This window comes from Octopus sinensis, linkage group LG2 (assembly GCF_006345805.1).
Source record: "Octopus sinensis linkage group LG2, ASM634580v1, whole genome shotgun sequence".
In the NCBI taxonomy this organism is placed as follows: domain Eukaryota; kingdom Metazoa; phylum Mollusca; class Cephalopoda; order Octopoda; family Octopodidae; genus Octopus; species Octopus sinensis.
In genome coordinates, this window is record NC_042998.1 from 87172229 (window position 1) to 87200148 (window position 27920).

The window sequence follows — 27920 nt, forward strand, 5'->3', positions numbered from 1 at the left end:
TTTAGCTATGAACCCTTAAAGCATGGCTGCAGTCCAAAGAGTGAAACAAGTAAAAGATAAAAAAATGAAAGAAGTAAACTTAAAACAAGTAAAAGATATATATATGTATTGTAAAAAATGCAGTCTTTTTATACTTTTATTTTCAAAATTAAGATAAACCAAGTTCTTTTTTAATCTAAGATATATATACTCTCCTTCATTTTCTACAATGCTCTTCCATCTATCTGGTAGACTTGCAAGGCCCCTCTTCCAAAATTCACTTGTCTGTGACAAAAAAATAATCCTCCAGTACTGTTTTGACCTCAGCTACAGAATTCATATCTTTTCTGTCCAAATGATTTTGAAGACTGTGGAATAGATGATAATCAGATGGGGCAAAGTCTGGTGAATATGGTGGGTGAGGCATCATTTCCTATTCAAACTGCTCCAGCCTTTGGAATATCATCCTTGCTGTATGTGGCCAAGCATTATCCTGATGGAAGAACACCTTTCATCTTAAAACCAAAGATGGTTGTTTTTCTTCTCGAGCTGACTTAAGCTGCTTAAACTGCTTGCAGTAGATCTCTTTTGTTATCATTTAGTTTAGGTTTAGAAGTACAAAGTGATCTAAACCTTTCATATTCCACCAAACAGATAACAACACCTTACATGGGTGAAGACCTTCTTTAGCCTGGGGTGCCAGTGTTTCTCCTTTCCCAACCCACTGTCTTCAGTGCTTGACATTTTTATTGAGAACCCATTTCTTGTCACCAGTCATTATTTGGTCCAAAAAAGGTTCATTCGTGAGACATGACAGCAAAGAAGAGCACACATATGTAGCTTCCTTACTCATAGTATACAGACACGTATGATGTGTCAGTAGCCAGCTGGAAAAGATGTTTTCCTGGGGCTAAACAGTAATAAAATCGTCCTTAGCAAGACTGCCACTTTATGTTGACAAATAGACTTTTCTATCCAGTACTGTTACTACAAATTTCTCACTCAGAGATTTAGTTGTTTTTCTCTTTATACATACATATATATATATATATACATGTGTGGGTGTGTGTAGGGGTATTTGCACCCATGTTTTTGTCATCACATGATGGTTCTAACATAGTATCGACATCATATAAGCAATGCCATTCATATCCAATCTTCTGTGAAAAACATGTCCGGTCGTGGGAAATATTAACTTACTTGGCAACAAGTGAGGAGTGATTACAGGAAGGATCAAGCTATAGAAAATCAGCTTCAATGATTTTCTTTTGATCCATACAAGCATAGAGGAGTGGTTGTTATGATGATGATGATGATGATGATGACAATGGCACTTAAATTTCTAATTTGACATGTATGTCAATAAAAAAAGAATGAGTTTTATTTTATCTTTCTAATATTCTGAAAGTATTTTCTATTTACACAAGAAGAATAACTAATTAAAATTTATGCATCTAAATTACTTTCCTCTTTTCACATATTTAAATAATTATTGTTGAGGTAGTAATTAAAAAAATTAATATTCCCAATGTTTAAAGGTAATTTTCCTGACTTATTTTAAATGCATGCAGGCACAGTCATCTCTCATGAATAAGTATGATACAGCAACATGTATTATCATCATCATCCCTCATTTTGAATCTGGGTTTTGCTCCCATTAACGGGGTTGGCTGGATCAACCTCAATGTCATAGCAACCGCCCTCACACCATCTCGCCATCTTGCCTGGTTGTGGGCGTCCTCCCTTCTCAAGCCAACCCTCTCAATCTCCTCCTATATACTATACTGTTGCTGATTATGAAGGTGCATGACTCAGTGGTTAAAGTGTTGAACTCATGATGATGAAGATTTGGGATCAATTCCTTGAACAGGCAGTGCATCATGTTCTTGAGCCAGGTACTTTATTACATGTTACTCTTGTCTCTTCAGCTAAAGTAAGTGACTGACAAGTGCTGGCACTGTTTAGTCTTTCCCTCTAGCCTTTCAAGGGTGTTACAATTTGAGGCCATGACAAGCCTGCCAGGTATGTATCCTTGTTTAGAGTTACAAATCAAAAGCTATGGCTAAAACAATTCATTGCCTTAGTACTACTGTGAAAAGCTGTGACTACAATATGGTGATGGTTTGAACCTTCTGCACTGAGCCTCAACTCAAATCTTGATTGTCGTATGGTGCAAACTTCTATTGTCTCTCAAGAAAGACAGATGCCAAAGAAACAAGGATGGGTTTCTGTATAGCTTCCATCAACTAAATTCCACTTACATGATATCATTCAACTCAGAGCTATAGTAAAACATACCTAAATTTCTGTGCATTATGAACAAAATCAAAACAATATGGCTGCTAAGTGAACTTCATGACAATGTAGTGATACCTGCACCTTTATCTGTAGAGTTTAAATCTTGTTAGAGTTATTATTTACATTATTTACATTTGACAGATATTTGTCCGCATCTTGTTTGTTGTTAACACATTTTGGCTGATATACCTTCCAGCCTTCATCAGGTGTCTTGGGGAAATTTCAAGCCTGGGTTCTCAGAAGTTTAGAATTGTTATTCTTCTGAAGTAAATGAATAAATACATTGGGTTTTCAGAAAAAAAAAATTTTTTTGGTACTCCATCATCATTTGTTTGCAAAGAGGTAAAATTTATTCAATTTTCTAAATGATGAATAAATATCGTAGAGGAAGAATAATGCTACAAAATAAACAAATGAATAAATAAATGAATAAAAGACTGCAATAAAAATATGCTTTGTGTTAACTCAGATAACACTGGAAAAGATTAAAATAAATGATATAAAAAAATTAGCAAATTTATGACAACCTAATATAAAAAAATACCAGCTGTATACAGGACAAAACAAATATTTCATATCAAATGTGTAGCTATGTGTTAATGCAAAAAATCAGTGTATTTTCTTGTAATAAGATGAGAAAATCTGAATTATACTGATAGTAAAAACATATCACTTTCCAAAAGTTTAATGATAAAGATCCTTGTTCATAGAGTTTACTTCATACCATCATTCATCTTGAGTGTTTTTTAAGTTGTTTAATTTTTATCTCAGTTTATCATCTTAATGTTAGAAGTAACTACTAAAGGTGTTATAATATGTGGAGCTTGTATGATTCTGAGAAAGTACAGATAAAAATAAAGAATGCAGATTAAAGCTGGAAATATATGTTTAGAAATTTTTAATTTATTATATCTTATTTATAAGATGAAATAAATTAGTTTCAAATTTTTGGCACAAGTTCAGTAACTTTGGGGGAGAGGGTAAGTCAAATACCCTAGTCCTTAACTGGTACTTATTTTATCAAACCCGAAAGAATGAAATGTATGTTGACCTTGGTAGAATTGGAACTCAAAATGTAAAGAGAGATGAATAAAATGAAATAATATTGATTTCTAAGTACCAATGGAACAAATTTTCTATGAGGAAGGATCAAGGATTGTACCAAATCTTATACTTGACTGATACTTTCATTTATTGACTTAGGAAGAATGAAAGGTTCTCCCCAGTGGGATTTGAACTCAGAACACAAAGAGGCATCACTAAATCACATGATACTTTATCAAAGACATTACCAATTTTGCCTAATATTATTACACTATATTTCTATGATAATAAATTACAAGATAAAGTTAGATTATAGTATTAAATTCTAAAAAAATATGTATGAGATAAGAACAATATTTAGCTTGATTCCAAATGCTTGGATGTGCTCTTTCTATAAATTTACTTGAACTGTGAGCTATTTTAACAACTGAGCCACTCAAAAAAGATGCATTCATCCTTCCAAATTTCCAATAGTTTTTACAAATGAACAGAAAAGAATGTTTACCGTTCATCTATTAAGTAAAAATTAAAGTTGAAAGCTGCAGACAGTTGTCTGTCATATACGTTAGAAGCTCTTTGTTACAGTCTATCATTGAATTGGAGAAACAAAAGACTAAAGTGATAATTACTTGCTGATGTAGCTCTTATGAAAATGAAAGTAGGGCATATATTGTTTCATTCAGTTACATATGGAAGAAACTTCTTTTAGAAGAAGAAAAAACATAATATAATAAAGCAGCATAATATAATAAAAGAAAAAACTATATGATAAAATAAATTCAATATAAGATTTCAAAGCAAGGGAATGATTTTATTATTGCAATACAGAGTCCTGTTAGAATTGACCTCTTCATTATGACAGTTCCTGTTACTTGATAAATGATCTTAATAGCATTGACAAGGTATATTAATATTTAGCAGAGTCTAATATGACAGCATGACTATATTTGCTATTTGTATTTCCAAAGTTTACACAGTCTGACTGACAGCTCATTGGGATTCTTCAAATAACATATGTTAGGAAACAGAAATTACTGGAAGACTTAGGATATCAATATACATTCATATTTACCAAAATGTATAATTTCTGGGGATGAGAGAAATATTTTTGAAGTTTCTATCTATTGAAATTAGTCATTATGTTTTCTTTCTCCCTTTTACTATTATTTTTAATTTTTCATTGGATTTCACAACATGACATGATATCAACACAGAATTTCTATTGATTATATTTTATTAAATATTCATAAACACAATATTAAGGCATTTAACTGTGAAATATTTGTTTATTACCTAAATCAACATGAAAATTCATCATTATAATATTTTTTTTAATTTTGGCACAAAACCAGCAAGTTGATTTCATTGACCCCATTGCTCAACTGGCACTTATTTTATTGACAGGATGAAAAGAAGAAAGGCAAAGTTGACCTTTGTGACATTTGTACCCAGATTATAAAGAAGTGGAAGAAATGCCTCTGAGCATTTTGTCCACCATTTCTGCCAACTCATCAGCTTCATTTGTTATAGAATAATGTTCATCAGAACCTATTGGGTATCATAAAACTTGTGGAAAATAGCTATTTTTGCTCTTCTGACTATAAAATTAATCTTCCTTTACCAAAGTACAACTGATACATGTTTCTGTTTTACTGAATCAGACTTGATACCAAAAAGTTTCTTTGTTTCTTTGACTCCTAAACTGCAGCCCAGCCCTCTGGAACTCATTTCCTACATCACTTCAATTACTGATCCAATTACTAACCTGCAATAATTCAAATCAAACATCAATCATGCTAATTGATTCCAATTAAACCAATTTTTAGGAGAACTTTGAAAAAATCATAAACCATTACCTTCTCCAACCCCCCCCCCCCACAACCTTCTCCTCCTTTTCTCCCTTCATCTTTTTTCTTTCCCTCTTCATCCCCCCTCTTTTCCTCCCCCTTCAGTCCCTCCTCCTTTTTTCTCCACCATGACTATCCTCCTTTTCTTCCTCCTCTTCTTTCTTCCCTTCTTTCACTCTCATTTCCTCTCCCTCTCTGTCTGCTTTGTCCTACCACCACTTCCTCTTCTTTTTCTTCCTCATCCATCATTTAAAAATAATTTAAAAAATCAAAATAAAATACATTCCAGTGTCTTTAGCCTTTTTTGCACTAATTGAATCTATCTCATCCATCTATGTTACTGTAACCCTTTCCAGGCTTCACTCATAGACAACCAGACTAAATAAGAATCAACCAAACATGACATGAGATGACTTTGACAGTCAACTCTTGACGTCTAATCTCCACCTTCTTTTCACAAACATAAAATGAAATAAATATTGCTTTAGTCTTGTTTATACCAGCTTTGCAGTGTTCGTATGTAAAAAGAATCCTTAACTCTTCTTTTAAAGATCGATTGCTCTGCATCTTTGACCTTTAAATTCTTCTGACTGCTTTGGAAAAAGACAAAATAACAGCATATACTCAAGCAAAAAAAAAAAAGAAATCTTATTGATTCTTGTATTTGCCTTTTTTGAAAGTATTCATGGAACTGTTAATCAATAATGCATGTCTGATTCTAAATATACCAATAATCTTTTCCTCCAAAAAAAACTTTAAAATTTACTTTACAGTTTTATATTAACTCACTTAAAACAACTACACAGTTATTTGAATCTTTGGCATGTGTTTAAAGATAATATAGTAGCATTTGAATTAACAGGAATGTGTTTATGAGTGTGTGGAGAAGAGAAGAAAAAATACAGACACTAAACTGAAAATAGATTATACCTCATATAGGAAAGCTCCATCATGAATGTAGTGAATGTTTCCTGATAATTTATATGTCAATGCAAAGATGGAAACACATATATACCTACTTGTATACACCTACTTCTGAATTTACAGTTCTTCAACTAATAAGGAATGTTTCATATCTGCTGTACTTAAAGGGCAATGGATTAACAGAATCATTAGAGCATAGGATATATCAGAATACAACTGACATAAACAAAAACTCAAAAAATACAGAATTGAGAGAGTTCTTTAGTCATGTTAAAGACAAAATAACTTTTGTTGTATTGGCACCATGATAAAATGCACATCTGCATTCTGTAAAGTAGTTGGTGTTAAGAAGAGTATCCAGCTATAGAAACTATACCAAGACTTGTCAGAATTAGCAAAGATAGCAAATATATCAAGTAGTGAGGTCCATTTAGCAAATAGGGTGGTCCTCTTGGGTGGTTTCAAGTGCAAAGAGTAGTCCACTGGCCTGTCTTGAAGTGCAATAATTCTGAACAAGAACTGGCTAACACCGTGACAATCTGCCTGCATGTAAAACAGATCAAAATGACATATGCACTTTATACATACATACATACATACATACATACATACATACATACATTCATACATACATACATACACACATGCATACATACATACACACATGCATAAATATGTAATATAAATGCAATGATCAATAAAAAGGACAGCATGGAGGAGACAAGGTTCAGCAAATATGGTATTTGCTATTCATAAATATATGTATACTCTTTTATTCTTTTATTTGTTTCAGTCATTTGAATGTGGCCATGTTGGAGCACTGCATTTAGTCAAACAAACTGCCCCCAGGACTTATTCTTTGTAAACCTAGTACTTATTCTATCTGTTTCTTTTGCTGAACTGCTAAGTTACAGGGATATAAACACACCAACATCGGTTGTCATGCAATGGTGGGGGGACAAACACAGACACACAAATATACACATACACATACATACACATACATATATATATATATATATATATATACGACAGGCTTCTTTCAGTTTCCATCTACCAAATCCACTCACAAGGCTTTGGTCAGCCCGAGGTTATAATAGAAAACACTTGCCCATGGTGCCACGCAGTGGGACTGAACCTGGAAGTATGTCGCTGGTAAGCAAGCTACTTATCACACAGCTACTCCTGTGGAGATATTTATTTCATCATCAGCATCATAATCACTTAACATCTCTGTTCCATGATGGCATGGGTTAGATGGCTCTGCAGGATCTGATGAAGCAGAGAAATACAATAATTTCAATGTCTGCTTTGGCAGGGTTTCTATGACTGGATACCTTTCCTCATGCCAAACTCTTTACAGATGGTACTAGGTGTTTTTTACATTGAAGTACCACTAGTAAGATTACCAATGACTTGCAAAACACAACCCTATGAGTGAGTGGAGATGCAGTATTGAGGAAGGTGGCTTCATGCTAGGTGTTGGGTGGATGCAAAAGGATGATCGAAGGACAAGTACAGGTCTCATATGTATAAGTATACACACACACACACACACACACACATACACACATATGCACAAACAAACACACATACGCATATACATGTGTGAGTGAGTGTCATCATCATCATCATCATCGTCGTTTAATGTCCATTTTCCATGCTGGCATGGGTTAGATGGTTTGATTGAGGGCTGGCAAGCCAGAAGGCTGCACCAGGCTCCAATCTGATCTGGTAATGTTTCTACAGCTGGATGCCCTTCCTAACGCCAACAACTCCGAGGGTGTAGTTGGGTGCTTTTTATGTGCCACAGGCACAAGGGCCAGTCAAGCGGTACTGGCATCGGCCACGCTTGAATGGTGCTTTTTACATGCCACTGGCATGAGACCAGTCAAGCGGTACTGGCATCGACCACACATGAATGGTGCTGTTTACATGCCACCGGCACGTGTCTATGTATAAAAAAAAAAAGATGGATTTCTGCTAAGTTTCCAATCCCAGATTTCAATCACAAGGCATTAATTCAACCTGAAGCTATAGGAGAAGACAATTGCACCAGGTGTTGTAACATAAGATTGAACTGAGAACTGTGACATGAACCTGTGACTACTCAAAAGTTAATAAAATGGTAAACATTTTGTAGGAGGCTCTTAAACAATGCAGCATGGCTTTGTGGTAAGAAGTACACTTCTGGACCACATAGTAGTAGGTTCAGTCCTAATGCATGGCACATTAGGCATGCGTCTTCCATTGTAGCCTCAGGTTGACCAAAGCCTTGTGAATGGATTTGGTAGAAGGAAACTGATAGAAGCTTATCATATATGTATGTGTGTGTGGTGTGTGTATGTGAATGTATGTGTGTGTGCATATATCTTTGTGTCTATGTTTATCCCCCACCACCATTAGACAACCGATGTTGGTGTGTTTGCATCCCCATAACTTAGTGGTTTGGCAAAAGAGACTGATAGAGTAAGTACCAGACTTCAAAAATATGTACTGGGATCAATTCATTCAACTAAAATTCTTCAGGGTGGTGCCCAGCATGGCCACAGTCTAATGACTGAAACAAGTAAAAGGTATACAGGTGCAGGTATGGCTGTATGACACAAAATTTGCTATCCATCCTATGATTTCCATCTCACTGGGTGACACCTTGGACAAGTGTCTTCCATTATAGTCCCAGGCAACCAAAGCCTTGTGAGTGAATTTGGCATACAGAAACTGAAAGAAGCCCATTATTTATATGTATGTGTGTGCATATACATGTTACTGTCTTCTTGTCTTGACATTACATAATAGTTGTTTACAGGTCCATCTTGCAAACTGCCCTTTATTTTCAATCTTTATTTCCAATCTTTGTGAAAATATGTCTAGTCATGGTAAAATATTATCTTACCTGGAAATAGGTGAGGGTTGGCAACAGAAAGAACATTTAACCATAGAGAATCTACCTTAACAAAATTCTGTCCTACCCATGCAAGCATGGAAAAATGTATGTTAAGCTGGTAATAATAAAAATCAATTGTAATAATGTTCTTGTGTTTTGCTCCATCACAACATATGAATGAGAAAGGAAGGGGTGATGTGATAGATGAATAAGGAAGGAAGGGGTAATGGTAAACTTGGTAGTGAGATGATGGACATTTAATGCTAAAAAGAAAAATCAAACAGCGTTTCAACTCTGTGTGAGTATATGTGTGTATGTGTGTGCATGTACAATGGAAGTATGTGAATGCATGTGAACATTGACAAGTGTATTAATTTGATTTACCATCTATATTTATATATGAAATACTACAATTAGCCGTCATTTTTGCCTCACAGGGCCAGCTAATGATAATATAATTGTCGTATTTTAAGAGGGTCATTATGCCAATAATGAACATGCACATTGGTTGTATTTTGCTTTTTTATTATTTACTTGTCAGTTGGTTAACTGTTTAGTCAATTAACTTATCAACTGTTTGATTGATTGTTCAGTAAATCAATCAATCAGTTACATTTCATCACTCTTCATGACTTCATCGATGACGCCCTCTCTTCAGCAGGTCTGCTTAAAACAGTATGTATAATCATGTGTGTGTGTGAGAGAGAGAAGGAGAGAGAGAGAGAGAGAGAGTGCATGTGTACATATACATATATATAGAGAGAGAGACAAAAGTTAGAAGCATGTTGAATTGTGAATGAAAAAGCATACCTTTTTCTTTCATCATAATCATCATCGTCATTTAATGTCCACTTTCCATGCTTGTATGGGTTGGACAGTTTGACTGAGGGCTGGCAAGTCAGAAGGTTGGACCAGACTCCAATCTGATCTAGCAGAGTTTCTACAGCTAGATGCCCTCTCTAACTATTTTGAAATATATATATATATACATACAAATAATATGGGTAGCATATTAGCAATTTATCAACCTAAAAGCAAATTTATAGATGTCACTAATGTGACAGAAGGTACTAAGTGGTACAGGCATTACTAGTGCCACAGAAGCACTATCTGACAAGGGGAGATAAGTTCCCCAGTGGACGTAGCCAGATCACCAGCAATTCCGAATTTTGATCAGTGCATCTTAATTCTCATTGGTGGTTCTTACCATGCTTAGGGTTAAACACAACTCACCTTGTTGGTTTATAAGACAACCACTGAACTCATATGCTGATACCAAAATTAGTGAAAGTGAAAACTACAAATAATATGGGTGGCTTATTAGCAATTTAACAACCTAAAGGCAAATTTATAGATGTCACTAATGTGACAGAGGGTGTTAAGTGGAACGAGCATTGCTAGAAATAAGAGTCAAAATAGCTCAATTGCCACAGAAACACTATTCTAATGACTGACAAGGGGAGGATGAATATGAATTATAAAGCTATCAGAAATAGAGGGGTGAGCAGAAAAGATGAGAGCTAAAGAAGATAGAAAATGAAAATGAAGAAATTGGTAGTTGGAGGGAAGAGGTAGACAAAAATGGTTTAGGAATACAAAACAAAATAAAACAATAACAGAGCAGAAATATTCGTAAAATTTTTAAAAGATCATTCTTCTGAGAAATTTCGTTGCATGTAAAAAGAATGAATATAAATTGGTTGTTTTCTGGTTAAAACATTCTTTGAACTTTTTCATTGTATCAAGGCACTTTACATGAGTATTATTATAAGACGAATCAAGAGAACCTATATGTGGTCATTCACCCAACTAGAAATAGCAGCCAAATCACCCTGAATCAAACCTCATCTTACTGTCTTAAAAAAGAATGTTAGGATGCAATGAATAATGTAGTCTTACACATTTTGCCAATGATAAAAAAGACAGGATGGTCATGAGGGGAATGTTTTTTGTCATTTCTCTTCACAACAAGAAAGTAGCTAAAAATACATATATTAGATTAGCTTTCCATAAGTGACACGTCCTACATATTCAATTAACTGCTTTGTTTCTTTTTCTTGATTACAAATAACAAAAATAGAATTGCTGTGTTCACAGAATAATATTTATGTTTCCATGAATATTCTTGTTTTTTTAAAAATATTTTTGTAAATATACACACACACATACATTTGTAAATATCTATTATCTTGGATGTTTTGGTTATTATATTGGTTATTTTTTTACTACGCATGTTTCTAACGCTCAATTGAAGAAATCTGGATACTTTTACACATTTCAGCCATCATTATTATCATCCGCACCATCATCACTGCTGTTGGCCTGCATTTAAGTTGTCATCTAAGTCATCTCTGTTTTATGCCATGTAATTTGAAAATGCCTATCTTTCTTATATAAATTCATCTCTGAACTCTATTCTATCCATACCTATATGTTATATACACCTATTTCTGTCCATATTTTCACAGCAACAGAATAGTTGGTTTCCAATTTCTAATATTTTAATGACCATAGGTGAAGACTGTGAATACAAGCTATTTCTTTACTACCCAAAGCAGCACTCTGGACTAATGTTACTCAGCAGGTTACCTGGCTTTGAGATCAGGGAGTCTTTCCAGGTCAAGCCACTATTTCTCTGCATTGAGAGATCACTGCTCCAGTACTATAGACATGTAGTTAGAACGCCACAGGAAAGGATCATAATACAAGTTTTTCAAGTCGAACCTACAAGCTGATAGGAGACCTAGGGATAGACCAAGAATGAGATGGTAATATAATATCCACAGTTTCAGTTGGTCATTCATGGAAATCCAGTTAAAAGTGCTAATGGTGGTTGCTGCTGATAGGACCTTACGTAGGAAGTCCCTGAGGACTCTATACCTATGATCCACAAAAGAATAGTGGGTGGTAAAAACGTATTGGAGAGATGGACTGTTTTAATGTATGATGCTTTGTATGAGGAGAGCAGTAGTATAGAAGGGAAAGTGAAGGCATGTGGCCTTGTGGTTAGAGTGATACACGCAAGATTGTGAGATTGGGATTTCGATTCCCAGACCAGCTGTGCATTGTGTTCTAGAGCAAAACACTTCATTTTACATTGCTCAAATTCATTTCACATTGCTCAACTGTGAATGATTAACTTTATTATGGATTGGCATACAAGGGTGAGATGGTGACTCAGGAAAATAATTTGAGGTCCCATGAGCCATTTTTTGTATTCCCCGATTGAGAGGGTGAGTATTACAACCTGTACTGTGAATCCTGGTTGATTGGGATTAGGTGTTCAAACACATCAATTAGAAAAAAGGGGAAACTTCAAGAAAGTCACCCCTCTCAGCATATAATTTTGATTGTTAGTTGTTGATAACACCCCTTTAACATCACTAACATGCCCTTATTTAATGAGGAAACCAGCCCTACGTCAGTATGATATTCAAAAACAACCTGTTGATAAATGAAGAGTATTTTCTTTAACCCTTTTGGTACCAACCCGGCTGAAACCAGCTCTTGCTCTGGAGTACAAATGTCTTGTTTTCAAAAGTCTTGAATTAAAGTTTTCCACCAAACCTTAGTCACAATTTATGTTCCTAACACTTGCTTAATGATAACTAAGTTATTTTACTAAATTCTTTGTTATATTTAAAGTAATTGAAAGAAACACAGACAATCTCAAAATAAATACAGTAACGAAAGGGTTAATGAATTCCTAGGCTTTTTCAAGTAATGCTTGTCACCAATTTCTATGGTTCTAAGCAAATTAAAGACAAATCTTAACAGTATATAAGTAAGGTAAAGAATCATTTTCCAATGTGGCAATGCATTGTCTGGTTTGGCAATTGAGAACTCACACTGTCATAGCTGTTATCATTGTCATTGTAATCACCATCATTATCATCGTCATCGTCATCATTGTTGTTGTCATCGTCATTTAACATCCACTTTTCTGTGCTTGCATGAGGCATATTTTCTGTTGAGGCACATTTTCTACGACCTGATAGTGCAAGTAACAGAATACTAATCACTGACCTACCACATGATTGACTTATATACTGCCGACTAAGACATCAGCTCTTGTGCATACGGATACATCTGTTATAAAGTGTGTTAGCTCCAAAGTGACAAGAATCTATTGACCAGGTTTCTGGCAAATTTATCTTTTTATGAAAATACAAACAACATAATCAAGGTTCTATAGCTTAATATTAATTTGAACATTAGTTAATAGACCAAAGAAAAGCATGAGAATTATTGTTATTTGCTAACTCCATATTATCACTGATCAAGCAGTATATAAATAAAGGTGTTCCAATCATAGCCATTCCGGCTTCTAATATCAGGTCTTATATTGTTCAATGTGCTTTTCCTTTTCTTTAAGACAAGAATGAGCTAAAGGAGATCTAGTTATTGTTTCTATCAGGCATAGGTTTGGGGACAGGAGGATCAGGGGATGCAAGCATGTCCCCTAAAATTTTTAGGGCTAAGGAAAATGCTTTGAACACCCTGGGTTGGGACTGGGTTTGCATCCCCTAAACATATTTCATTTCCACCCTTATACTAGCAGGTTGCATAGCCATGTAGAGGTACCCTCATTGAGTTATGTAAAAGCTGCTTCATTGGTTCATATAGAATATGGCTCTCTCATTTTATGGAGGTTGTTTTGTAAAAAAAACATTTATACCTAGTTGGAAATAGACATTTAAGAATAACAGGTGCTATTTACATGATGAGAATCAGAAAAGTTCTTATGCTGAGACAGTTTTAATGGAATTCACTGCTTTGTAAGACATGTTTGTTACAGAAGAGTACAGAATTAACCTGATGATGAGCCAAGTTCTGAAAATTGTATTTACAAATCTTAAAGCAGTAATTAATGTTAGCAAAAGAAGTGATATTGTCAACCAAAATACAAAACTAATATATCAAAATGGGCTTTGTCAACAAATATTTGGCTTTGATGAAAAATATGGAGTTATTTTTTTGTAAATGCTAAAACTAGTTTATTATTTTAGAACAAATTTAAGAATAACAACAAAATATTTACTGCTTGGAAGACTCAATATTAAAAGTAGAGTAAAAGGTGGTGAACAGGCAGAAGTGTTAGCAACCCAGCTGAAACCAGCTCTGGCTCTGAGTACAAATGTCTTGTTTTCATGTTTTGAATTAAAATCTTCCACCAAACCTTAATCACAATTTATGTTCCTAACACTAGCTGAATGATATCTAAGTTATTTTATTAAATTCTTTGTTATATTTGAAGTAATTGAAAGACACACAGAGCATCTCAAAATAAATACAGTAACAAAAGGGTTAACACCATTTCATCCATCTTCACTTTCTGAGTTCAAATGCCATTGAGATCAACTTTGCCTTTCATCCTTTTGGTGTTAATAAAATAAGTACCCGTCAAACACTGGAATTAATGTAATTGATTAACTCCTCCCCCAAAATGGTTGACTTTGTGCTAAAATTTGAAATCAATATTAAAAGTAGAGTGAAAAATATTACAAAATTCATTTTGAACCAAGTTCAATAAATCATCAAAAGATATTTTTATGATATTTTGACAATCCATCCATTATCTCTGCACAGTATTCCTGGGAGGGTTGTGGGATTAGAATCTTCAGATACCTCTTCCATAGGTTTCAATCAGAAGAAAACATCATTACTCTTTTCAACTAGATTCCCAAGTGTGACTAACTGAGATTATGGATATTTTCCAACCATTTCATTCTTGATCTTCTAGGTCTCCATCCAGTTAGCTTGTCTTGAAGAATTCATTTTATGATTTCACAATTCTTTCGGCAATGCAAAAAATATTTAATTTTCAGACAATATCTTAAATGGCAATTAATTCTGTCATATATATTGAAAGAGATTTTGTTTTCCAAACTGTATTTGTCCCCACCACCACATGACAACTAGGGTTGACACATTTGGCTAAACCCTTCAATATAGTGCTCCAGAATGGCTGCAGTCCAATGATGAAAACAAGTCAAAATAAAAGATAAAGTTGAATAGCAGGGTATAAATTTAATTGGGTTGCTCTCCTGCCTCAAATATCTGGGGGGTAATGTTTATTATAAAGTAATTTTTGATCTATCTCTTAAATATTCACCCTTTGACGGTTGTATATAAATAGAATGTTCTTTCCTTTTATTTTACATCCATTTTTGTTTGATAAAATAGGTTTTTGAAATCCAGATATTTATCTGAAATGTTCAAACAAGTATAATATATTATGCAATGTATTTGTTCTACTGTACTTATTTATTTATTTATTTAAATACCAAATTACACTGATTAAAGATGTGACATAAATATCTAGAATACTTCTAGAATGAAGTATAAAGCTCTTTCCCTGTCTTTTGATTTTAAATTACTCTTCTCCCCTCTACTAACTAGAATGGAAGTCAATTCATTTTCTGCATTTTTCTTTTTGAATTATTTATGTTGCTTTGATACTTTGATCTAATTACCAACTAATTTAAAGAGCTTTCCATTTCTTAAAATCTGATAATCAACACAGTGGGTGGGATGATGAAACTTGTGTGTGTTGGGTTTATAATAGGAATAAAAAAAAATATGCATGGATCTCTTCTTTATACATACATAACATTTATTTCTTCAGAACTCTTCTTTGTCTCTAAGTGTAAGACTATATGTTCCGTTTATGAATCAAATTCTTTTCTCTATGATTCAAATTGTAATCCTAATCTAATTAATAAATGGATGCTAAATGAAAATGCTAATTAGCAAACAAAATCAATTCTAACTGGTAAAACAGGATTTAGCAGTAAACTGTTTTCACAAATAAAATACATATGCAAATATCTATGTATGCATGTAGGTATTCCTTGTTATCTTGCATCTAGGCAATTCCCTTCTTTCTATACACAGTTCATGCCTACAACGATCTTGATAACCTCTTCACTTGTCAGGGATAGCAGCAATAGCAGATTTATATTGAATCAAAGGAAGTAACCTGATCCCTAATCTACATTGTCCACTTGATGAAATATCTCAGATGGTGCGGACATTTGCTGCTTAACTTATAGTTCTGATATTTTGTAACCCAACATCACTCAATATATTTACTGGAAAAATCTCAAAGTATATCATAGTAACCTTAAGAGGTCTGATGAGAAGCAGGCTGTAATCTCATTCATTAATAAATTAATTATTGTTTGGAGTTAAATAACTTTCATGTGTACAACCCAATATGTAAATGGAGGATGTGGTTCCACCAGCTATTGAAATGTTTTATTTATGACCATCATTTTTATTCTTCCACCTGTGTACTATGCATGCATATATATATATATATATTTATATATATATATATATATATATAAAGGCTATTTGCCAACATAATGTGGCCCTCCTGGGCGGGATGATGTTACTGTTGTTTTAGCCCCAAGAAGCATTGTTTCTAGCTGGTTATATGACACACTATCTCTGTCCTTATATTTTCGAACAGGGAGCTCAGTATCCCCATCATGTGCCAAAAACAACATCTGTGGACTAGTTTCTTTGTTATTGCCCTTTATCAACACAGAGTAGCTACTTTGGTCAGATGGTGTTGCTGAAGTCACCATTCGAACATACTATTTTCAAAGTAACATGCAGCCACTGATCAAAAAATCAAAAATCTAGGTAGAGAGTGGAAAGATGATCACAATGGCGATGCTCCAGCATGGCCACAGTCATTGGACTGATATATAGTAACACAAAAGAGGAATTTTGATTATCCCCACGTTGTGAGTTGTAATGTATATATTGGAAATTAAAAGAAGGAAAATACGCACACTTACATAGTTTTAATATAATTTTTAATATCAGTTTCGCTATTATGTTTTACTTATTTGAATATATATTTTTTCTTAAGAAGAAATTTTGTCCATGTTGTGTGTGATGAAATTCACGAGTGAATGACTTCACAAGTAGATAAATAAAGGGAGGTAATTGGTTTTCACAATGTTATATGGGTATTGTTTCTTTCTTTATTATCAGGTTTGCAAGAACAGGTTATTTTGAATTCATCCTGTTCTTGCGAACAGGGTTATTTTGAATTCACCTTATATGAAGTATCACTTCAGAAATATGGTTACCCATTTTACCTCTACATAAGAGAAAATTGGAAGAGATACCTAGATGACTGCTTGATCATCTGGAAGGAGAACATCGACAAACTTTTGGATTTCAAATCAACACTAAATGACATAAATATTAACATTCAATTCACAATGGAATATAACAAAGAACAACTCCAATTTTTAGACATCATGATAAAAAAGTTAACAATGAAATCATAACTGACATTTATTATAAACCAACTGATTCAAAACAATATCTTCTCTTTAACTCATGCCACCCAAAACACATAAAAATAAACATCCCTTTCAATTTAGTAAAAAGGATCTGCACAATAGTGTCTGATAGAACAACTCGGGATGTTTGTCTTCAAGATCTCAAAACAGCACTTACTGAAAGACAATATCCACCCTTACTTATCAACAAGGGAATTAAATGTGCCAAACAATTAGACACAAAAACACTAAGAACAATAAAACATAACACCACACCTCAACTCAAAACGTTACTATTTATATCAACACACAACCCCAGAAACAGTGAGGCATTCAACACTATTGTGCAAACTCTTCCTTTACTAACTAGAGATCCAAAAATGAACGACATCCTGAAAACACACAAACTCATCAAATGCAAAAAACAAGACAAATCGCTAAAGAGACTACTAACAAATGCGAAGCTTTACAAAAACGTCCAAACTGTGGAACTTACCCCAACCTGCTTGAAGGCTCAGATTTCCTTTTCAAACAAAGACAGGTTCACAATTAAAACTAGTTTCACTTGTGCCTCTGAGAACCTAATTTATGTAATAACCTGCTCGGGTTGTGGACACCACTATATTGGACAAGCGAGTATGACCTTGAGAAAGAGAACCACTCTACATAAAGAGCAAATCCATTTCCTGCAATACAGACAAATTCCTCTCAATGAACATATTGAAAAATGTGCAGGTAACATCAAACCAAATTTCGCAGTATTCCCTTTCTACCAGTGCAAAGACGCAACCTCTCAACTAGAACGTTAAATAAAGAAACTTTTTCATTGAAATATACAAATCACGTCTTAATATGCACGCATAACCAACTTTTATCTTTTTACATATTTCAATTCACGATTACATCACTGTACATAAATCCCCTACTAAACAAGGTTTTTGAAACTTGTCTCTGTCTGTACACATATATAATCCCCACCCATTATTGAAAGCTGAACAGTTATCTCCCTTACCCACAACAATAACATTAATAATGACAATCAATTATCTCCCTTTATTTATCTACTTGTGAAGTCATTCACTCGTGAATTTCATCACACACAACATGGACAAAATTTCTTCTTAAGAAAAAATATATATTCAAATAAGTAAAGCATAATATCATGAATAGTGATAGCGAAACCGGTCGATATATTAAAAATTATATTAAAACTATGTACGTGTGCATATTTTCCTTTTTTAATTTCTCATATATATATATTATATATATATATATAGAGAGAGAGAGAGAGAGAAAGAAAGAAAGAAAGAAAGAAAGACACAATACCCATATAACATTGTGTTCTGGGCCATATGTATATTGAATTCTACACCAGCTTATTAGTCTTGCTATGTTAAGCAAAATATCTATACATACACACACACACAAGTAAGCACATAAATGAAAATAAAGGCGGAAAAAAGCAGCACTTGAATACTGAAGGTAGAGTAATATGCTTTTTTATTAAAGCTGCAAAAGCATCACAAAAAACTGCAACTCAGCGTTTCAGAGGTCCCATTTGTTGGGCAGTTGTGATCAAGAATCTTGATCCCAACTACCTGACAAATGGGAATGTAAAACTCTGAGTAGCAGTTTTTTTTGTATGGTTTTTGCAGCTTTAATATTAAAAAATGCACACACACATACACACACACACACACACACATTAATATATTATTTTATTAAAGCTGAAAAAATGTTCACAAAACTCTACTCAGAATCTCATGTGACCATTCGTCAGACAATACTGACTAATATAACTCTGGTATATATATTCACATAACTTAATTATTATTTAATCACTGTTATTTAAGTGTGATCACAATGGTCATATCAGTTTGTAAAGATTACTTGTAGCTTTAATACAATAGTATATTACTCTACCCTTGTTTGGCACCTATGGGATTACTCGTGTGTGTGTGTGTGTGTGTGTGTGTGTGTGTGTGTGTGTGTGTAATGTATGTATGTATAAATGGATGGATGGATGGATGTATATAACATATACATGCATATACAACATTCATATACATATATGTACATACATACTTACAAACAACATTCATATAAATACACATTATGTACATGTAGAGAAATGTTTGGTATTACCTAAATTCTAAGAAACAATGAAGCAGTTGAGGTTTTTTTGTGGTTGCTTAAATTGTCAGAAATATAAACCAAATAACTGTCGTAGTGGCACCCCTGTCACCATTGAAAACAGCCCAATGGATAATGTGGTTCTGATTGCATATTACCTTGGAAAATGAATGGAATATTTTTCATCATAGCTTTATCATTGGCTCTATGAAGATTAATCTGGGATTGAACAAAAACAACTTTAGGTTACTTTTTTCGTTCATGATTTCATATTTTGTGCTGTTTTGATAAGATACACTTAATTAAATGAAGATTGCTTGCTAAAAAATATTGATCAGTTGCTCTTGAACTGTAAATTTTCTCAAGCAACAATAATGATTGTGTCTGTTCAGTGTTATTACAACAAAATCAATAGCAAAAATAAATTTCAGCTTCTTTTATATATGCAGTGATTAGCATAAGAAAAAGCATTCAATGTTTGAAATCAGGCCAAATGGCATAATTGGCCATTGAGAGCTGTTGTTCCAAGTGAAAGATGACTTGGAGTGTGACAAGTCATCCATCCCATGACACCATGGAAAGCAGATGTAACCTAACGATGATGATGATTGTATTCATGACAATGGTGGTATTAATGAGGTGGGGTGCTATGATGGTGGTGATGATGATAATTATTATGTTGAGGATTATGATGATGAGGATGATGATAATGATGAACCTAAGAAGAGACGAAATGGTAAGTTGCAGTGCTTATTAGGTTACTTCAAAGAACGTTAATGGAATAAATGAAATGAAACAATTTCAAATTGAAAGTCAAAGCAAGATTTGAACTTCACCAAGTTAACAATGAAAACACTACCTTAAATATTGTTTTTCATGCAGATGGCATGAAGTTGACGTGGCCCTCAGATGAAACTTGTCTACATCTAGTTTCCTTAGTGACCACCAAATTTCTGAATGCAGTACATGTCAAGCACTTATGACTCTCTCTATGACTTTCATAACCTGGTTTAGTAGTTTGATTCTCTGTTGTTGCTTCTCTTTAAGTCCTTCCTAGAAGTTTAAGATAATACTATGCTAGTCATTTCATATGATACCCTCCTGAATATCTTGATTTACTATCCAGGTTGTATATATATATATATATATATATATATATATATGTATATATATATATGCATGTGTATGTATATATATATGTGTGTGTGTGAGAGAGAGAAAGAGAGAGTGTATGTGTGGTGTGTGGTGGTGTGTAATATGTTTGCACGTGTCTGTGTTAGTGTAAACTGGTATAAATTGGACTAAACACCTAGTAGTATATATTTTCTAAGGTCAGTTATCTTCCTAAAAGGGACATAAATCAAGATAAACTTATTCATCTGATAAATATAGTCTTATCAACTGAATCTCAAGCAAAGTAATGAAGTCAACATAATTGACTAATGCCTTTGAAGTGTGTGCCCCAGCTTGATTTTGGAACAGTGACTGAAACCAGTCAAAGAATAAAAGTCTGGTGTGAAGGGGTGGGGGATATAAGAAATTATAGAATTAAATTGACCATTATCTAAACATCTTGTTCTTATTAGTAGAAATATTAGTTGAAATATACATAAAATTGATGAAAGAGCACAAGAAAATTAGGTTTGGCTAGAAATCTTTAGAGTGTAAAAGGATCTCTTTCAACTTATAATGAAATATTTTTCTTCATTTCTCAGCAAATATTATTTAATGTGTTTCGTATCAAAGTAACTATGTTGCCAGTAGCCATTTCCTGTGAAAAAGTTTGTATCAAGTTGGTAGAAAATAGTTTAAATATGCTAAATTTGATCCAGGCAATGTCCTTTATGGCAACAATTTCACAAATAGAGTACTGAGTTCAAAATTCAAATGAGCTGGATAAAAATGAAAAATGAAAGAGAAGAGAAAGAAATGTGCAAGTGAAAGACTCTAACTCACAAAGCCAATATTATTTATAAACATGGTAGTGAGCTGTCAGAATCGTTAGTACGCTGGATGAAATGCTTAGCGATATTTTGCCCATCGCTGTCCTGAGTTCAAATTCCACCAAGGTTGACTTTACCTTTCATCCTTTTGGGGTCGATAAATTAAGTACCAGCTGCGTATTGGGGTCGATCTAATCGACTGGCCCTTTCCTCCCAAATTTCAGGCCTTGAGCCTATAGTAAAAAGGATGATTTACAAACAGGATCGACTGAATACATATCATGATGGACTACTGATCTTTTAGTCATTTATGTAAAGCATGCTACTAGTACATAAGAACAATAATGGGCATCCTCCTCCTCATCATCATCATCATCGTTGTCGTCATCTTCATCGTCATCATCGTCATTGTCGTCATCATTATCAACATCATCATCATCATCATCATTTTCTCATCATCTTTCAACATCTGGTTTTTCATGCTTGCATGTATCACATGGAATTGACTGAGGCAGATTTTCAATAGCTATGTGCTCCAGCTGTTTTCAGTTTCCACCTGTTTCTATGTAAAATACATGGTTTAGAAGAATATACTAGGGCCAGAGATATTGCCCTCCCCATGAAGCTTCCTCTAGACACAGAAAATAACAAAATATAAAAAAAGGAAGTTTTGTATTCTTCCACAGATTTTTCCCCACTCTTTTCACTCAAAATTTGCTTTTTAGATCAATTAAAAATACTTTTCAACTCAATCAGCACATACCTGGATCCTGAATTACTGTAGAGCCTACTGTAGAATGTATTGCAGGGTAATAATAAAAATACTAATAATAATAATAATAATAATAATAATAATAATAATAATAATAATAATAATAATGATAATTATTTTAATTTAACTTTAAAAAAAAAAAAAAAAAATGAACGAACTACTGAGTTTGGTTTAATGGCCTACCAATATATACTATGAGTTTCTTTGCCCTAGGAGTCGGGAAGACACTCGGCAAGAAATGGAAGCAAATTTGAAAGAAGAAAAAAAAAGTAATAATAATAATAATAATTTTTGACAAGCTCAGAAAATATAAAGACCTACTCATTGAAATTGAGAAAATGTGGCATCTCAAGGCGGTTACAATACCAGTGATCGTAGGAGCACTAGGAATGATCAAGAAGGGAACCGAAAATTATATGAGAATGATCCCTGGCTTACCATCCCTGCAAGAAGTGCAAAAGATTGTCTTAACTGGTACATCACACGTATTGAGAAGAGCATTGTCGATGTGAGAACTGTTGCTGCTCATGTATTTTGATTTAACTTAAAAAAAAAATTTTTTTTAAAAAAATAAATAAACGAACTATTGAGTTTGGTTTAATGGTCTACCAATGTATACTATGAGTTTCTTTGCCCTAGGAGTCGGGAAGACACTCGGCAAGAAATGGAAGCAAATTTGAAAGAAGAAAAAAAAAGTAATAATAATAATAATAATAATGATAATAATAATAATAACAACAATAATAATAATGATAATAATAATAATAACAATAATAATAATGACAAACAGCTAGAAACACTACTAAAATCAGTTCATGGATTTACCAAAGAAATAGATATGAAATTTGGATTAGAAAAATGCGTAAAAGTAACCCTGAAAAGAGGAAATCTAGTTAAGAGTAGCAACATCACACTAGACAAAGCCAATGAAATAAGAGAATTAGACCAAAGCCAAACTTACAAATATTTAGGAATCCATGAACTAGATATGACACAACACACGCAAATGGAAGAGAAAATAAAGAAAGAATACTATAGATGAGTTAGATCAATACTAATAACAGAGCTCAATGCTAAAAACAAGATAATAGGCATTAACACTTTAGCCGTTCTAGTAATAAGTTAAGCTACAAATCCTTAACTGCACACTAAATGAACTCACCAAAATAGATAGGAAAACAAGAAAAATAATGACAGGATCTAAGATGCATCACCCAAAATCTGACATAGAAAGGCTATATATACAACGTATAGAAGGTGGTAGAGGCCTTATACAGCTGGAAAACTATTATAAAAAACCACCATAGGGCTGCAAAAATATCTACTTCAGAAGCAAGGAAAACTGATACAAATAGCGGCAAAACACGAGCAAATCAAAAATCTGTTCTCAGTATTTAAGGAAGCTGACAAATACAAACAAGAAATCACACCACCTAACAAATATGAAGAAGAAGAAGAAGAAGAAGAAGAAGAAGAAGAAGAAGAAGAAGAAGAAGAAGAAGAAACAAAAGCTATAAAACAAATGAAATTCAAACCAAAATTAGAACAGCAACAGACCATGATAAAACGATGGCAAGAAAAGCCCCTTCATGGCAAATACTGGACTAATCTAAATGCAAAAGAAATAGACAAAGAAAAATCCCAGCAATGGTTGAGAAGCTCAGGACTCAAAGCAGAGACAGAGGGATTTTTAATTGCACCACAAGACCAAAGCCTCCCCACCAGAAATTACCAAAAACATGTAATGAAAAGAAATATAACGAGTAACTGCAGAATATGTGGAGATGGACAAGAAACAATAAATCATATTATCTCTGGCTGCCCAGTCCTGGCTAAGAAGGAATATATTCACAGACACAACAGAGTTGGGACCTACATACACTGGAAGCTATGCTGTTATGGAATAACAACAGAAAAAAGATGGTATAGGCACACACCAGAAAAGGTCACAGAAAACGTGAAAGCAACCATACTCTGGGATATGCCAATACACGCAGATAGAGAAATTAAGGCCAACAGGTCAAATATAGTTGTCAGAGATCATGAAGGAAAAAAATGCTTTCTAACTGATGTATCAATACCAGCAGATGACAACGTATCCCTAAAAGAAATGGTGAAACTTTCAAAATACAAAGACCTGGAAATAGAGGTAACTAGAATGTGGAATCTAAAAACAGAAACAATTCCTATCATAGTAGGTGCATTAGGCATGATAAAAAATATTCAGACAAATACATAACAAAAACACCAGGACTTACAAACACATGTAACATACAGAAAATTGCACTACTAGGCACTGCACACATCCTACGCAAAACACTTTCAATACAGTAACCATCAGAGCATCACAACAAATCACAGCACATACCCAAGGCACAAAGAGCTGTGCTCGGTAGTGAAGTGAAAGCACGCTATAAAAATAAAACTACTGAATAATAATAATGAAATTATTGTATACACTGCTCAGGCCACCACAACTCGTCAATAGTGCGTATAAAGCATATGCAGTAATGTACAAATGTCTGGAAAGTGAACAGTGTATGAGTCAGATACATGCTTGCGTGTGTATGGAGGGGAGAAAATCAAGTGTAGTGTTGGTGAATCTCAGGAAGCATGTAAGTTTTGAAGGATGCAGTGCTTCGACAACTAACAACTGATGCCGGCAGTTTGTTCCATCCTTCAGCAACTCTTAACGGGAAAAAATGTTTCTGAAAGTCATGGGAGCTGTGCTGTTTTCTGACTTTGTAAACATGTCCACAGGTGTTAGACAGATGGATTTTGAAAACGTGCTCAGAGTTTATTGTGGAATATTGTTAACTGAACTTCATTTGAGTAGTGTCATGTCTGATTATGCAATGTTCAATTTTAACTGGTATTCTTATAATAGAAGAAGTATACTGGAACTCACTTCAGATTTCACAGATGTTGAATGGTTAAAAGATGCTTTCATCTTTCAGCAGAAATACAAGTCTATTTCAGATTGGTGGTATTTATCATTATCATATGTAAAGTTGTAAGTTCAAAAACGTTTACAGTCAGTGTTTTGGCCTCTGGGCAATGAACTTTGCTCTAAATGTTGTTGCTATTCCACAACAGCTTCCACCCTACTTCCTGATATTAAGAGATGGTGACAACTGGCTGTAAAAACTGTTTTTTCAGTAATATATTCTGTCCAAGTTTGATAAAACAATCTGTCTAGGCTATTAATGAAAATTCTATGTGAAATAATTCTAAAAGCTTAACTGAAAGCCATCTAAATAATTTGTTGGTTGGAAATTTCAAAATTAAGATACCTCGATTTATAACCAGAAATATTTCTTATTGAATATTCTACTCTCAAATTTAATTGCTAGGCTTCTCAAAACCAGAAAGGAGAAAGCTGATTCAAAGACTACAGATCTAAGCCATCACTGGAACTGTAAAAATCTGTAAGACTTTCCAGAAGTTTATCAATTAAGTATATATGAGTATGTCTAAACATGCAACTATATGAAAATACATACATAAAACAAAACATACAAATCTGTACATATACACTACACATCACATCAAAACACATCACCACGCACACATCGGCACTGGCCACTTCCCAGACCCACATTTTCACACCTACACATACACACACATGTCAAGATCAACAGCCCTCTTCCATACGCACATACAAACTCTCTTATACACATGCATGCTCACCTTCGTTTTGGGATCACCACTATTTCATTATCTCTCCTTCTCCCTAGCTCTCCTGTGTGACCCTTCTGTCTGGCATTCACCATGACAGATCGCTAGCCACTACACGTTCTGAATTTTCTTTCCTTGTTTCTTTCTATGTTCATTTCTGTGGAAGAGTGTAGGCTCAAAACGTTAAAGAGTTTTACACTTCCCAAGTGTTAAACTAATACATCTGTTTGTTGTCTACACTACCTGTCTTCATCTCTTGTTTTTTGGGATTTTTTGTGAATTCTCCCCCAACATACATATATACATACAAAAATACTCTGTTGATGTTGTTGAAATTCCAATGAAGGAGTCTTGGATCTAGGTTAGAAACCAACTCTTTCTCTATTGGCAAGAAATCTTGAAATAAAACTGAATAGTGACATACATACGTACATGCATACATACATATATATGTATATATATCCTCAGTGGATCATATATCCAAGAAAGAAGCACACTCTAAAAGAGCAGTAAAGTATTTGCATGGAGTTAAATATATATATATATATATATATACCTTTTAAAAATTCTTATTTTCTTTCTTTCTTTTTGTTTTCTAGATTCATGATGGTCCTAATCTGTCTTATATTCAGTGTATTGTCTACAATTGAACAATATGCAGAATTTGCAAATGAAACTTTATTTTGGATGGTAAATATAACATTTTTATTTTCATGATAAAACTAGAAAATAAACCCAGACAGTGCATTTCTTCAATTTTAATTTCATCAAATTATGTATTTTTATTAATATTTGCTTTATCTATATATTACATATATAGCTTTTTACTTGTAGTTTTTTTTTTTTTTTTTTTTCAAGTTCTATAATATAGCTTAACACCATATTGATACAATTGAATTTTCATAAAATTTCAACAGCAATTTCTTATACTCCACATCAATCCAATTATTTTGTGTTAAGAAAACTTCCTAATTCCTCAGTACCATCCTAACATCACCCAGATCATTATATGCTAAATTGCTTTGTCTTTTTAACCTCTAACCAAAATTTTGTTTCATTATTATTGAAGTGTTTTACATAAGACAGTGCATGCAATCTCTCTTTAAACTGATTGCATCTATTTGGAACTTCAGGTCATGAAATTCATTTTCCAGCATAATTAATTGAAATACAATTGTATTATCTTCATAGTAACTATAATGGACAATAGGCTCAATGTTTTCCCCTGGAAAAGATATAGAAAGCCTGGGTTCAGCTCTTTCTCATTTGAACAGACATAAAACGCCTATATGATGTTATTTCAACAAGGTCTTGCATATTAGCAGATTTTATTTAACTGCCATTTTCTAAATATTTCATTGTTTTTAGAAAAAGAAAAAGTTATGTTGACCTATTGAAATTTGGAAAAGGTTTTGTACCTTTGTTGTTTCACAAATATTCTATACAGAAATTCAGTAATTTATATTTTGTCTAGGTTCATTTTTTCCAGATTTAATGCTTAGTTGAAGCATTTAGTGTAATATATATGATTAGTACCCTTTGAGCTAAAGTCAGAATAATTTGTTTTGGAACTGGTTTGTTTAACATAACACCACTATACTTGTAAAATATAGAATTCAATGCTAAGATTATAAAAGAAAGAATTTACTTTATTTTTAAAATTAGGATGGACATATGCTTAGACTGAAAAATGTTGAAATGAATTTATTTTTAAAAATACCCCAAGAACTGCAAGAGAAATAAAATATACAGTTTAAAATATAGTTATTTTTGTGCATGTCACTTTAGCAACAGAAAAAATTACAAGGTTCCATATCTTGAAATAGCTTTGTATAATCTTTCCTTATACATATATATATATATATATAATATATATATATATATATTATATATATATATAGAGAGAGAGAGAGAGAGAGAGAGAGAGGAGAGAGAGAGAGAAAGAGATTAAAGAATAAATATTGACTTTTAAGCCTATGTTTCAGAAAGTGTAGTATATTTCATTTACTCCCAGAAGCTTTGCTCAATTCAGACAGTGGCAAGAACAACACTGCTTTAAGAGAATACACTGTGGATTTCAGTTGATTTTGAATGAATGTCATAAACATT

At 33.4% G+C, this 27920-nt stretch overlaps 1 protein-coding gene across 1 annotated transcript in view; it reads left to right on the forward strand.

Moving 5' to 3' along the window:
• LOC115232605 (potassium voltage-gated channel subfamily KQT member 1) overlaps window positions 1-27920 on the forward strand; it is a 367422-nt gene that overhangs the window by 106496 nt on the left and 233006 nt on the right. The window contains exon 2 of the mRNA XM_036515059.1: window positions 26411-26501. Within this exon, the coding sequence (XP_036370952.1) occupies window positions 26411-26501 (91 nt within the window). The remainder of the gene's footprint in view (window positions 1-26410; window positions 26502-27920) is intronic.